Below are 15568 nucleotides of genomic sequence, written 5' to 3'. Positions count from 1 at the left end.
AGCACCAGAATGCATTGCATATGCAGATGGTTTAGAAATATGTCACTCAGCAGATAACACTATTTTTGGAGTAAATGCCCCCAAATATCTGATGGGTTCGCTAATGCATCCTAATGGCCGGCAGATGAGAACTTTTTTGTTTTTCACCTTCTGCTTTTCCCCTATACTCTGCATTAAGCGAATGGAAATGAACCCAAAGTTCAGGGAACGAAAATGATTTAAAAGTTTGCTGAAGATTCTGCAGGCAAACGTGAACTTTATCTGCTAATGATGTTCCGTGCGGCGCAATTACTTGGGTTAAACTAATTTAACAGAGGTTAACGGAGACGCTAAAGTCATTTCAGAGAAATTACAAAGCTGATGAATGGCTGGGCGAACCCGATTATTCCAGGATCGGGTTGGTAGCGACGCAGAGGTGCCACTGTCCGGATCTTAATTACAGTGCGTGATAAGAACGCGGTCAGCATGACGCCATTCACGGGCCGCGGAAAACAGAGTCATTTTAATGTGAATGCATGAATGTACCGTGTTTCCCCCCAAAAATGAGACAGTGTCTTATATTAATTTTTGTTCAAAAAGGTTTAACTTTTTTACATGTATAGCTGCCTGGACACTATTTAAATTGACTTTTTTAATTAACTGTTAGCAGGGCTTAATTTTGAAGTAGGGCTTATATTTCAAGCATCCTCAAAAAGCCTGAAAAATCATTTTGCATCCTCCAAAATTCTGGAAAATCGTGCTATGTCTTATTTTCAGGGTATGTCTTACTTTCAGGGTATGTCTTATTTTCAGGGAAACATGGTATGTGCTGCACACGTTCGCTTTTGAAGTCCGTGTGCGATTTGTGGGTCATCCTTGTTTTTCTCAAGGAGGCCTGATTTTTTGCTAGGATTGCTTAGCAATGATCATTGGAGAACAACGTCTACATGGATGTGTCCTGTGCAGCCCCGCGCCTTTTTTTTTGCACACCCCTAGACTTGAATCGGTGACTGTTGTCCAAGACATTAGGACGGGACATGCTGCGCTTTTTTTACAGTCCGTGCAAAGAAAAAAAAAAGGGACAAAAAAACATTTATCCCGTTTGGCTCTAATGTGTTTGTGTGCAGTCAGTTTCAAACCTGGACAGCGCATGAACGTGAAAATCGCTCATGTGAATGCGTCCAAAGCCAATAGGAAGTTTTGAAATGTACCACAAACAGTGGATTTATTTGGTGGTGTTTTTTTGGATTTTTTTCCCAAAATGCAGCATACTACGGGTGTCGTGTGTTTTTTTGTGGTCTTCCTTATAGACTCTGGAGGGAAAAAAACACCTGAATAAAAGCATGTGTGTATAAAACAAGGCAGAGAATAACTATTGTATGATATTTTTACAACCGAGAAAAAAAGGTATAAAAACCCCCAAATCTGTGTGACTGTATGAAGGACATTAGCGGGGTTGCGCGTGTGTTGGGGGAGGTCACATGTTGAAATAATTTTAGGTGGAAAAAAATGCCGTATTTTGGTGCTTTCTGTGGTGTCTTTATGTTGTCTATTTTTTGCAGCTTTTTTGTTAGCTCAGTTGTCGGCTGTCAGACGTATGTAGCAGAGTCTGACCTGTTCATGTATGCTGTGGTGAGATAAGTTGGTGTATACACTGTCTGTGGCACGTCTAGGCTATCAATCAGGTATGTCCTTATTTCGGGGGAAAATGAGTGTAAGTAACCAGGAGCAATGTATTGTATATATATATGAAAATACTCATCGCATGTCCATATATATCACATCATATCATATCTATCTATCTGCGTACGTATCTGTCTATCTATCTATCTATCTATCTATCTAACTCATATCCATCTATCTCATATCAATCTATCTATCTCATATCTATCTATCTATCTATCTATCTATCTAATATCTATCTATCTATCTATCTATCTATCTCATATCTATCTATCTATCTCATATCTATCTATCTATCTCATATCTATCTAATATCTATCTATCTATCTATCTATCTATCTATCTAATATCTATCTATCTATCTATCTATCTATCTATCTCATATCTATCTATCTATCTAACTCATATCCATCTATCTATCTAATTCATATCTATCTATCTATCTATCTATCTATCTATCTATCTATCTATCTATCTCATATCTATCTATCTTTCTAATATCTATCTATCTGTCTATCCCATATCTATCTATCTATCTATCTATCTATCTATCATCTATCTAGCTCATATCTATCTATCTCTCTATCTAGCTCATATCTATCTATCTATCTCACATCTATCTATCTCCTCTCTATCTATCTTTCTCTCTCATATCTATCTATCTATCTCATATCTATCTATCTCTCTCATATCCATCTATCTATCTATCTATCTATCTATCTATCTATCTCTCTATCTATCTATCTATCTATCTATCTATCTCTCTCTCATATCTATCTATCTCTCTATCTATCTATCTCTCTCTCATATCTATCTATCTCTCTATCTCTCTATCTATCTATCTCTCTCTCATATCTATCTATCTCATATCTATCTATCTCCTATCTATCTATCTATCTATCTATCTATCTATCTATCTATCTATCTATCTATCTATCTATCTATCTATCTATCTATCTATCGTATATCTATCTATCTCTCTCATATCTATCTATCTCTATCTATCTCATATCTATCTATCTATCTCTCATATCTATCTATCTCTTATCTATCTATCTATCTATCTATCTCATATCTATCTATCTATCTATCTATCTATCTATCTATCTATCTATCTATCTATCTATCTATCTATCTATCTATCTATCTATCTATCTATCTATCTATCTATCTATCTATCACTGCAGTCTAGTTGTTTTTAATGTAACATACTCCCCACTCTTGCTAGTATTCCCTATAAGCTGAGTGCTTTGGAAAGGAAATAGTTAACCCAACCTTCTCTGGGTGCTTTCATATGGGCGGAGTATTTATGCAATACACACCTAAAGACGCAGAAAATTCTGTACTAAAATCTGCATGTATACATGTGGCAAAGGCTGGGTGCGCACTTACCGCGTGCCCTCGGGCGGAACTTGCCTCAGACATTACATGGACACCAGTCCGTGCTCCGGTCCGATATATGGACGGCCAACGCTTGAAATGCATTTGCATGCATTAATGTTTGTCCATGATATGGACAAGAGTTAGGACCTGTGATGAGTATTTTCATGCAGTCCGTATAGTTTGTGTTGCCGCACTTAGAAATGTCTGCGTGTTGGACCTTTATTTCACATCTAGCACACAGGTAAAAAAAAAAACGCCAGTGCATCGGAAGCCTCATGGAGCGGAAATCCGCAGCAGCAGACTGAGCTGTGCCTTTAATTGTGTATTCAGGTATTGCAGAAATATTCTGCTCTTGTGAATGGTCTCTAATTTGGACAACAAGCCCCATATCAGCTTTACCTATCCGTAATGTGCGGAATATTGGACTCCATCGTTTGCAGAATGCACAGAGTTAAGAGGACAGTGCCCCCCCTACCCCACCGCTTCCACCTCCCAAAGTACGGTATCATTATAAAAGCCTGAATGCTTTCACTATGGACACTAATACAATGGCACATTAAAAATCCAACAGCTACCATACATAAAAAGAAAAAAAAAACTTCGCCTGCGGCCAACTTTGCTTCGCATTATCAAGAAATAATTCCTCATGCTTCTGCTGTCATCCTAAATGGATTCACACTCTGGCAATTTGGGGCCATCTGCCTTTCCATATCTGCTTTTATGGCTCTAAAAATAACACTTATCGCCTTGACTTAGACAACGGAACTTTCCAGAAGTGATAAAACCATTCTGCATCTGCACTTGTGTAATAAACTCTACGAGGCGGCGCTGGAGAGGATTAGTTAAAATTGACCAAAAAAGGATTAACCCCATTGGTTGTTGATGGTTTTGGGAAGATTCAATGGTGCGCCTACCTGCTCTTCGGGGGCAGAAGGGGTTAAAGTAGTAACTGGTGAGAAGTGAAGTGGGAACTAATCTATTATCAGGAGGATGTGTGGGTGAATATATGGCCTTTGATGAAATGTGATACAATGTAGCGGACATCTCCAGATCTCCATGGAGATAACATTTGATTTTCTCTGAGATGACAACAACCTCGTTCTGCGCTTTTTTAATATTCTAATGACATCCAGTTTATTACAAAGTCTTTAGTTACTCGGGAGATTACAGTCTCTTGTCTACCTACCCAACTTCTGGGGATTGCCCACTGCCATGCACAGTGCCAGGGTAAAGCATGCAGGTACGCGTCAAGGCTACTTACTGTAACTGCTCTCCTCCTCCTTTGTTCCATCAATTGTGCCATCTGCTTGAAGCTGCAAGTGGTAGCCTTGCCTGCTGTAGAGTTTTGTGACTATACCTTTGAGTTGAGGCTCTGCAAGCAAACAGATAATACAAGGCGTCCATTAGAACAACTTCATCATCATAATCCAGGCCATGTGTCATCATTGCACAATCATATCCATCATTCAATGCACCCCCTAAAGTCAATTCATGACAAAAAAAGTAATAAATTACATTTACAGCATGGTTAGATGGTGGAAACTAAGCACCGCTACACCGCCGATGCAGCAGAGCTGAGATTGTCATTATAGCACTAACGCATTGTGGACTAAAATGAGCAGAACACATTCAAATATCACAAAGAATTGTGGCAAAGAGTAAACTCGGCGCATCTGCATATTGCAATTTGTTTTAATGACATTGATTCATTGTATCCATTCAGAGAAGAGGAAGAATTAAAAAAAAACAGGATTTCCTTATTGTGATTTATAAGAGAAACATGACCTGCAAAGGGAATTCCCTTCTCTGCGTAACAAGCAGCTGCTGAGATGAAAACCGTGAATGCTAAATAATATGTTTGCAGCAGGAGGGAAGTCTGATTGATACATGATTCATGGAAAGGATAGTAAGTATCCATTTGCGTAATCTCGGACACTTGTAGCATACCAGGCAGGTAATGGGGAGGATTAGCATAGGTCAACATTAACCTCACCTGAATGGACTCCACATTGTTAACAGTGGGCGAATGATATAGTAGAAAATGTGTAATAAAATGCGGAAAAAAAGGATTATATAATGTTGTTCTACTGAATTTGGATGCCACAGGGTTCAGTAATTATCTAGGCAAGAATAGGAAATAGACTAATAATGAGTCTACAGGAATTGTTTGGATTTCTTGATCATCCCAACACCCTCCAATCAGAAGCAAGACGCCATTCATTCCCCGTACATTAACTTATCTATTTTGCCTGTAGATCCTTCCATATTATAATGGTTGCCCCCCCCCCCCCCCCCCCATGAAATCATACAGGTGATGGACCGAAGCCCATTAAGCTATAGCGACATTCGATATTTGATGAAGCATGACTGATGAATGGAGGTGGATGTTAGACCATAAGAAGATGGCAAACCTGGTCGTCGTCGTCTCCTCTTTTTAGAGCTGAACAATTTGACCCGAGAGAAGACGTTGAGTTTGTTTTTTTCACAGTTCCCTTTGCCTTTGCTGGGGCTGCTAACACATTTACAAGCATTGGATTTTTCCCTTTCTCGAGCTTGTCTCTTCTGCCTAATCAGAGAACTGGCAATAGCGGCAGCCATGGCTATTGTTTACCAACAGCAAAAAAAAAAAAAAAAATCGGAACGTTCTTGACAATATACCGTCCACAATGTAAAGTCACAATAATAGGCAATTTCTTGGGAAGACTAAGAAAGTTGACATTTGCGCCAATGATTTCTCTTCGATCAAATCGGTGTTTCTTCCGAAGAAAGGAGATGTCACATCATTGGGATCCAGCAGTGGAAATATGCCCAAACTCCCTTATGAATATTGCCAACTTTTCTAAGCTCTTGTGACCATCAACCTTAAGATTGTCCGGTTGTTCTTTTTTTTCTTTCTATGTCTGGTAGATCTTTCGTCAAGAGTTTTAATAGGAAAATATTGACCAATGTTGCAGTATGGGCTTGACCTCGAAGAGACAATGGTCTGTTCTTTGCACTTCCATTGCAGAATTATAGACACAGCTCACGTCTCTTGCTTGTAGCTGATGCATTTTTCTTCCTTGGATCACACTAGATACATTCGAGATTCGAGAATGTTGCCTTTTCTGTATTCCAAGAAAGCTGTGTACAATGCAGCAGCAGCAGCCGCCTCGGTCCTCAGTCACTGAAGCCACTTGTAACTGTGTGTGAAGGAGAGGGAGCGAGCGAGGGAGATGCAGATGGGTTGTTCCACTCCTTTTTTTTTTTTTTTTTCAATGAAATACAGAATAGCTCTGACCAACATCCTATTGTGTGTCATCGGCAAACATCTGGTTACTTTTACTGAGCACAACAAAAGCATTCACAGCTCAGTTCTTCCATTTGTTGACTAAGGTCCTGGATGGATTTCTATTGCAGGCTTTTCTCTTCTCTACAGAGAGGCTGGAGATGGCAGTTTAGGATGAGCTTATGTGTTGAGGAAGGGAACCTGCTCTGAAGAGCCACCTCCCGGAGAGAGAAAGGTAGTTGGAATTAATTGGTCATTGACTCTTTCATTACCAGGGCAGATCCAAATGCTAAGTGAGTAACTGGACTTGGGACAGAAAACAATCCATTATAGGGGCTTTGCAGAGACTATGGGATTGGCTGCACAGGACTAGCTCTGGATTGGTCGGTGTAGTTTTCCTGCCTAGTTCTTCCTCAAAAGGGATTATTAACGACGATGCCTCGGACTGCGTGTTTTTTCCTGGTGTCCCTCCAGAAATCTATATGCATTGCCTACGATATTAAATCAGACTAAGTAAAGATGGTTTAGAGCGATTGAACAAGATGTACAGGATGGATATATAAAGGATTGCATTATATGTTATGGCTATTCGACTCAAATAATCTACAATGCCGATTGCATATACCGTATACTAGAGTAACACAGTTACAGCCGCTTAGGACACAAAGTAAGACTAGAAATGTAGCAATATGCCCAGAATTGTAGGTGTTTTCATTTATTTTATTTATTTCTTAATATTTTACTTCCCCCATTCATTGATCCAAACATATAAGGTTCATGCTAGATGTTAGTGGGTGGATCCTGATCATCCTGATGCAATGTATAGATGATCTAGGGGTCTATGCTCCCCTGTTATCTGATGGTGCAGTGAATATGGAGGGGACAGGATACGTTTATCCTGTTTGATACTTTTGCGTCCCGAGGAGATAAGCATGGATGTGTGCCCCGCCTGTTAACTGCTTATCTCCTACTGCTTGATCGCACTATTATTATGTATTTTCTGTAAAGCCATGGGTATGATAAAGGAAACCTGCCGCAAGCTTGGAGTTGGTGACACCAATGGCAACTAGGGAACAATCAATAATGGCTTAGTCACACGGGCGCATCGGCGCCCGTGTTACTGCAGGTAGAAGACGGACGTACTTCAGGACGGACGTCTCTCTGCAGCGCCGGAAGAAAGAACATGTGACCGGCTTCATCGGGGAGTCATCCGTCTTGAAGTACGGCCGTCTTCTTCCTGGAGTAAGGGCTCAGTCACACGGGCGCATCGGCAGCCGTACACTGGCGCCGATGTGCCCGCGTGACTGAGCCCTTAGGGCTCCCACACACTTGCGTTTGCGTTTTTTGTTAACTCGATTGTCAATGGGACTTTCTAATGTTAAAAACGCAACGCAATGCAACTTGCATTTTTGGTGCGTTGCGTTTTTAACATTAGAAAGTCCCATTGACAATCGCGTTAACAAAAAACGCAAACGCAAGTGTGTGGGAGCCCTAAGGGCTCAGTCACGCGGACGCATCGGCGCCAGTGTACGGCTGCCGATGCGCCTGTGTGACTAAGCCCTTATAGGGCATTCCAAAGTTGTATTTGTGCATGCAGTGAATAGACTGCATTCATTTCAATGGGCTAGCTCACATGCGCATTTTTTGTGTGCGCATTTCGCATTTTTTGCAAAAAAAGATAGAACATGCTCTATTTTTCTGCATATTTGCGCACCGAAATGTTGATTCTGCCCACAATAGGGTTAAATGATTTGTACATGCTTTGGTCCGGGTGGTGGTGAACATTTAGACGGGGCTATGAATGACAGAAGAACAGTGAGGGCTTATTCAGATGAGCGTATGCACAATTGTGCACGCTTCAGCGCAACGCATTTGCTCCGCCAACAAGGTAGATTTGCGCGTGTATCGGCTCATAGTACTGTTCTTTCTGCGCATGCAGGGCCTGTCCACACGTGCGCACGACATACCCCCATGATTTTTAAAGGCTATTTAGTCAAATAAGGTCCAGATGTGTTCTTTTTTTCATGGAATTGTGCAGCGTATAGCGCATCTCCCATAGACTTCTATGGGTCCTTTGCCAAGCACCTACGCGGAAAGATAGAACAAGCCCTATTTTTTAGCCCGCAAGAGAAAAAAGGTAATAAGAATGAACCCATTTTGATCAATGGGATCTATTCTCTACGTATTGCACTCATATATTTTGCATCTACAAAAATGTGCGCAAATACATAGTAACATAGTATGTAAGGCCGAATGAAGACAATGTCCATCTAGTTCAGCCTGTTTATCCTCCTGTGTTGTTGATCCAGAGGAAGGCAAAAAACCCCAAGAGCAGAAGCCAATTAGCCCTTTTGGGGAAAAAAATTCCTTCCCGACTCCCTAATGGCAATCAGACTAATCCCTGGACCAACCCCTAATAGTTCCTACCTGCTTGTATACCCGGATTAACAAGTAACCTAAGACTTATAACCTATAATATCCTTCCTCTCCAGAAAGACATCAAGTCCCCTTTTAAACTCCTCTATGGATTTTGCCATCACCACATCCTCAGGCAGAGAGTTCCACAGTCTCACTGCTCTTACAGTAAAGAACCCTTTTCTATGTTGGTGATGAAACCTGCTTTCCTCTAAACGTAATGGATGCCCTCTTGTTACCGTTGTAGTCCTGGGTGTAAACAGATCATGGGAATACGTCTGTCTGAAGAAGCCCTTGGTGCGAGGTGTCTCTCAATGAAAAAACTTGCCTGATCAACTATTAGGGCTTCTTCAGATGGACATATGCACAAATATGCTCACTTCAGCGCAACATATTTCGCAGTGAAGTAGGCTGATGTGCGAGTGTCTGCGCATTGTCCTGTACCTCTTTTTGCGTCCTGAATTAAAAGGCTATTTAGTGTAATGAGGTCCAGATGTAATCTCTTTTTCACGGAATTCCGCATTTGCGCGCCTCCCATAGACTTTTATGAGGCCCTTTGCTTTACAAATACACAGAAGAATAGAGCAGGTGCTATTTTTTTCCGCGCTTGCAAATGAAGGAAATAAGAACAATCCTATTGATATCAATGGGGTATAGTGCGCAAAAACGTGCACAAATACGTGCGTTTGAAGAAGCGCTTAGGGCAAAACCACACAGACTTCTGCACAACTATGCTCACCGCTATGGAGCGGAGTTGCGCATGAACAAGGTTTTTTTTCCCCTACTTGGGCCATTCAAACTCAGCGCCACGTGGGAAGATACGTCCTGCCCCATCTTTCTCGCCCATGGTATTAAAGGGGTTGTCCCGCGCCGAAACGGGTTTGTTTTTTTTTCAATAGCCCCCCCGTTCGGCGCGAGACAAACCCGATGCAGGGATAAAAAAAACAAAAAACGGCCAGTACTTACCCGAATCCCCGCGCTCCGGCGACTTCTTACTTACCTAAGTAAGATGGCCGCCGGGATCTTCACCCACGGTGCACCATGCGGTGCACCGTGCGGACCATTGCCGATTCCAGCCTCCTGATTGGCTGGAATCGGCACACGTGACGGGGCGGAGCTACGAGGAGCAGCTCTCCGGCACGAGCGGCCCCATTCAGAAAGGAAGAAGACCGGACTGCGCAAGCGCGTCTAATCGGGCGATTAGACGCTGAAAATTAGGCGGCACCATGGAGACGAGGACGCCAGCAACGGAGCAGGTAAGTGAATAACTGCTGTATGGCTCATAATTAATGCACAATGTACATTACAAAGTGCATTAATATGGCCATACAGAAGTGTATACCCCAACTTTGTTTCGCGGGACAACCCCTTTAACTACATGCGGACAGATAGGGCAAGTCTTATCTTTTCTAGTGAAAACAAAACCATTGAATCAATGCTCCTGTTTCATCCCGTTTCGTGTACATCGCACAAATAATACAGAATACAAATCGGTTTCTGTGAGCCTCGCCTATAACTGTATTTAATCAATACCTTAACGAACTTTCTAAAGTTTAAAGTGCAGACTATTAACTGTTACATTGAAACAACCAGCTACAATAGCCACCTACTGTCACTTATCTGTAAGAAGTCCAAGAAGCAAAATGTCACTAATCCCCCTGCAGCATCTCCTTGATTTTCCATTTACACTAGAAGACTACTGAGAAGTTTAAGAAGTAAAACTGCTGGTTCTTGACATAGGGTTGTTGCAGGAGTTCCATGGAGAATGAATGGTACATACATTCACCGACTCATAACCCTACAATGCTTACTGTAGTGGAGTTTCCAAACTTTCTAAACTTCATGAGTCATTAGCGGATATCCTATAGAACCCCTTCAGCCCACCAAAGTACAACAACTTGACATGCCATCGATTGTAGAAGTGGACAGAAGACAACTGGAGGGTTGTTGAATCATGCCATCTGGATAGTCGCCCACAGCTCGGTGGTATTTGTATGTGCCAGATCTCTGATGCAAATGGACCTCTCCAATACATCCCATAAATGCGTGATTGTGCTAATGTCGGGGGAATATGCAAGTTACACCATTTGTAGGAACTCTCCAGAATGATCCAATTCTGGATAACTTGCACCTGACGGCACGGTGCATTATCCTGCTGGAATATTTCATCATTGTGGGGGTACATGAAGTCCATGAAGGGCTGCAAATGGTCACCAAACAGTGAAACGTAGCAGACACGGTCAATTATGCGTTTAGACAGACCAGTGAACCCAGCCTATACCATGAAAACTGTCTTGTGACAACTGGGGTCCATGGCTTCATGGGGTCTCTGCCACACATAAACCCTACCACTAGCCTGAGACAATTGGCATTGTGACTCATCAGACTACGCTACACATGGCCGATCCTCTAGGGTCCAGTTAGCAATCTCACGAGTCCAGGTGAGGCACTGCTTTCAGTGTTGTGATGTTAACAGAGGCGCTCTGATGGGTCTTCTGATACCATATCACATGGAAGCTCAAAAACACTGCACCAACAGAGGTGCCTCTATGGTGCAAATGAAGATATATCACCCAGTTAACAGACTTTGAGGGGGGGCACATTATTGGAATATGATAATGGATGGTCATATTGACGAATTGCCCACCACTTGGGCCATTCTGCCCAGACTTTTAGGAGGTGTTTGGGCCAGTGGATGCGTGAGGGCACTCATACAAGGAAACTGGACTCAGGATGCCCTCAATAGACCACAAGTAGAGAGGATCATCCGATCGTCCGACTTGCTTTAGCAGCTCCAATTGTTTTATTGTCTGCCATTCAGAGACAAATGGCACCTTCGTTACAGGCCCCTGTGTCTGTCAGAACCATTTCCAGGCATTTGGCTGAAGGCAGCACATTGACTCCACTACTGGTAAGGTGGTCTGGAGGGGCTATCACATACGACAGTTGGTCACCCCTGTTAGTGGTACGAGGGACAATGACAGCTCAGTGATATGTTCAGGACATTTTGAAGCCACATGTGTTGTCTCTCATGGCAGGACTTCCGAGAGACATTCTCCAGCAGGATAATGCTCAGCTACACAGACAAGGGTGTCACAGGAATGCTTTCACAACAATGTCACACTTCCGCGGCTGCTAGGTCACCAGATTTATCACCAATAGAACATGTATGGGACCATCTGGGAAGTCAACTTTGACAGCCAATGAGTTTGCATGCTTAAGAAGCTCAGTTACTGCAAATGTGGACCGATATGCCGTAGGATACTATACAGAGCCTGTATGCCTCCATTCCTGCCCATATCACACCTTGCATGCAAGCTAGAATCAGCCCAACAGGGTACTAGAGCCTTCATGCCCACCCATATCACATCTTACATCCAATCTAGAGGCGGACCAACAGGGTATGAGAGCCTTCATGTCCCCCATATCACATCTTGCATCCAAGCTAGATGCATTTCAACAGTATACTAAAGCCTTCCTGCCCACCCTTATCACATCATACATCCAAGCTAGAGGTGGTATAATAGGTTACTAGGGCCTCCATGCCCACCTGTACCACAACTTGTTTCCAAGCTAGAGGCGCTACAATAGGGTACTAAAGCCTCCATGCCTGCCCGTATCACATTTTGCATCTAAGCTAGAGGCGGTACAACAGGGTACTAGAGCCTCCCTTCAAGTGTTCAGTGTTCCACAAAAATGTATCCTTTTGCTCTGGTATTGTAATCACTTAGACCCCATTTACACTGATAGATAATCGCTCAAAAATAGCTCAAACGACAGTTTGATTGACAGTTTTGAGCGATCATCTTTGCATAGTCTATAGTAGCTAAGTATCTACTAAAGAGCTATGCAGGCGGAGTGGGACACCACCGCTACCGCTTGGCAAACAATACCGCTGTTTTGCATAAGCAAACAGCTGCATTGTTCTCCGCACTTACAGCTCGCGTCCTGCTATGAACTACCAGTGGGACACAAGCTGAAAGAATCTTATCAGCGCTGCTGACTGTGATAACAGCCTGCACCGCTGATAAGAGTTCATCGCTCAATTCTAGAAAACTAGAATTGAGCGAGGAACGAGTCGTGTGCGAAAACTGCACGATCTCCGTGCATTTAGACGCAACGATTCTTGCTCAAAAGATGTCTGTTGTGTCTAAATGGGCCTTTACTTGTAGCAACATTACAAGCGCACAAAGAAAGTTTAATTCCACTCTGACAACTCTTTCTAGGAGAGGGATTGTTTTTGTCAATCTGTACAAATGGTCGGTACGTAAATTAATATTCATTTAATTAGTACAGATTAAAAAGCATAATTCAATACATTACTAAAGCCCTATTCTAGAGGACAAGACGGCAGCAGATGCAATGAGCAAATTGGATTTCCTGATAAGTGAACAGTATACATTTACATCACCTCATTTAAAGGGGTTATCTTATCAATCATTCTCATTCCAAAAGTTCTAAAAAGACTCTTATCAGCCTTAAAGTAATCTTCAGTATTTCTAGCATGAAAATCTAGACCGGCCCTCATCACCTCTATTAGCCTCCACATCGCTAATGTCTTGCTCTCCCAGTAAAGTTCAGCATCTACTTGTAAGGATTCTCCTTCCCCCTTCTTCTGGCAAGCAGTCACTGTGAGCCCGTCTCCCCCCTCGCTTCCATATCTCTCTGCAGAGACATGCCTGGCTGCGCCTGTGGCCACAGAGCTGCAGGATTGTGAATGAGCCCTCAGTATGTGCTAATGCAAGAGAACATTAATGGAAAGACCTACATTTGCATCACTGATCTTCAACCTATATTGTGGGACCACGCGTTCTAGCGTGCCATGATTGCTGCAGGCTGGATATGCTGGGACCCGTAGTTTTGCAATGGCTGAAGGGCCACAGGTTGCAGGAGATTGATGTAAAGGTAGGAAGGTAAGTCATTCAACAGATAAATATGCAGATGCGCCCACCCTTAACTTTGATTTAAATAGCTGCCTATTAAATGAAGGGGCTGCAGAATATCCAGATGCGGTGGTTTTGCTGCGGGCCATCGCTGCGGTCACAGCGCACAACCATGCACTCTGCGTGTGAATATATCCAAGTTATTCTACACTTTTTTAGACATATTTAGGGTACATGGTGGAAATGTTCCTCATGGGAAATCTGCAGCACTTCCAGTACAAGCCATGCGGGTAAGACTACTTCTCATCCACATGATGCTGCAAAGATCAGCGTGGAATTAACCTGCACTGCAGATTTTAAATCTGCATCATATCAGTTGTTTCCTGAGAATTTCACACTTTACAATGCAAGGGGCCAACTCTGCAGCAAATCTGCAGCACCATCTGCAGCACTTGGTGCAAATTTTGCAGCTGATACAACCTGTCTCACCGTACAGCACAGGAGGCTTCACATAAGCATAAGCGCATTTGCGCAAATTTTAGCACTGCATTTTTACAGAATTTGTGCTAATTTGCGTATACGACTGCGCTTTTTACCGTACTTTGTGCGCACAAGTCGTAGACTGCTGTGCGCAAACAAATATGCACCGCTGCTCTCAAGCCATTAAAATGACCAAATTCTTTAAGGAGCGTCAAATGGGTTCTTTTCCTGTGCAAATGTGCAGAAAAACATAGCAAGCTGTGCGGGGCTTTATTGCACTACGCAAAATATGCGTTTGTGAAAAACCCATTGAAGTCAACGGGTTTGATTTTCTACGTATTGCACGCACAAAAGTATCATGCGCAAATACGATTGTGTGAATCTGGCCTAAGGCTACGGATTTGCTGCAGAGTGTCTGCAGTGGACATTCCACAGCAGTTCGACATGCAAAATTGACTTTAAAAATGCGTGATTTGATGCAGATTGTGATGATTTTTTTTATATGGAATTTAGTGCAAATTCAGCCCCCTATTGGTAAACGTGGAAATTGCACAGAAAATCCGGCGCTATAATTGACATGCTGCTGCTTTAAATTCCCCATCATGTCAATTTCTGCAGCAGATTTTATTCTGCAGCGTGTGGACAAGATTAAGGGCGCCCACCCACTGGCGTTTGCGTTTTCCGCGGGGAAAAAACGCAGCGTTTTTCGCGGCGTTTTACGTGGCGTTTTCGCGGCTTTTCCATTACTTTCCATTGACTTTCATGGGTGCATTAGGAGAAAAATAAGGACACATATGCAACTGACAGTTCCTATGTTAAAAACGCAAACGCAACGCAAAAAAAACGCCAGTGGACAGGAACACATGTTATCTCTATGCCTGTGCAGGAAAAACGCAAAACGCAAAACGCAGGTAAAAAAACGCCAGTGGGTGGGCGCCCTAAGACTGGGGTCACACAGGGCGGATTTGCTGCGGTTTTGCCGCAGATTGCCGTTGCATATCCACACTGCTGCAAAACCGCTGCGTTTGCAGTGCAATGCACCACAAATGAGATTTGCCAAAATGCTGTTCTCACAGGACGGATTTTTTCCGCACAGCCGCAGTGTGGAAATGCAACTGCAGCGCGGTTTTAAAAGAAGCAGCATGTCCATTCTTCTGTCTTTTCCGCAGCGCTTTTTGTCCATAGACCTCTATGGACGCAGCTAAATCCGCACCAAAATATGCTGCAAAAGTAAAAAAGAGCTGGGGAAAAAAACACTTGCGGAATTTTCCGCAAGAAAATCCGCAGGAAAATCCGCAAGCCAAAATTAACCTTTGAAGCGGTTTTGCCATAGAAGCAGTTCTTCTGCAGCAAAACCGCGGCAAAACCGCAGCAAATCCGCCCTGTGTGAACCCAGCCTTAGGCTTCATACCCATGGGGAAATTCGGGACGGCATGGATTCCCCATGCAGAATCCCGCAGCGGGTCCATCCTTTCCCGTA

The 15568-nt window shown here is 42.9% G+C and overlaps 1 protein-coding gene across 5 annotated transcripts in view; it reads right to left on the bottom strand.

Moving 5' to 3' along the window:
- FGF13 (fibroblast growth factor 13) overlaps positions 1-15568 on the bottom strand; it is a 447707-nt gene that overhangs the window by 80981 nt on the left and 351158 nt on the right. For 4 of the 5 annotated variants that reach the window (XM_066581804.1, XM_066581807.1, XM_066581805.1 and 1 more), the window contains one exon: positions 4307-4417. In XM_066581804.1, coding sequence (XP_066437901.1) covers positions 4307-4417 — 111 coding nt within the window. Of the gene's footprint in view, positions 1-4306; positions 4418-5456; positions 6224-15568 lie in introns of those variants that run through there. The other variant, XM_066581806.1, reaches the window with a different exon arrangement.

This window comes from Eleutherodactylus coqui, chromosome 10 (genome assembly GCF_035609145.1).
Source record: "Eleutherodactylus coqui strain aEleCoq1 chromosome 10, aEleCoq1.hap1, whole genome shotgun sequence".
Classification (NCBI taxonomy): Eukaryota; Metazoa; Chordata; class Amphibia; order Anura; family Eleutherodactylidae; genus Eleutherodactylus; species Eleutherodactylus coqui.
This window is presented reverse-complemented; position numbering and strand designations above follow the sequence as displayed.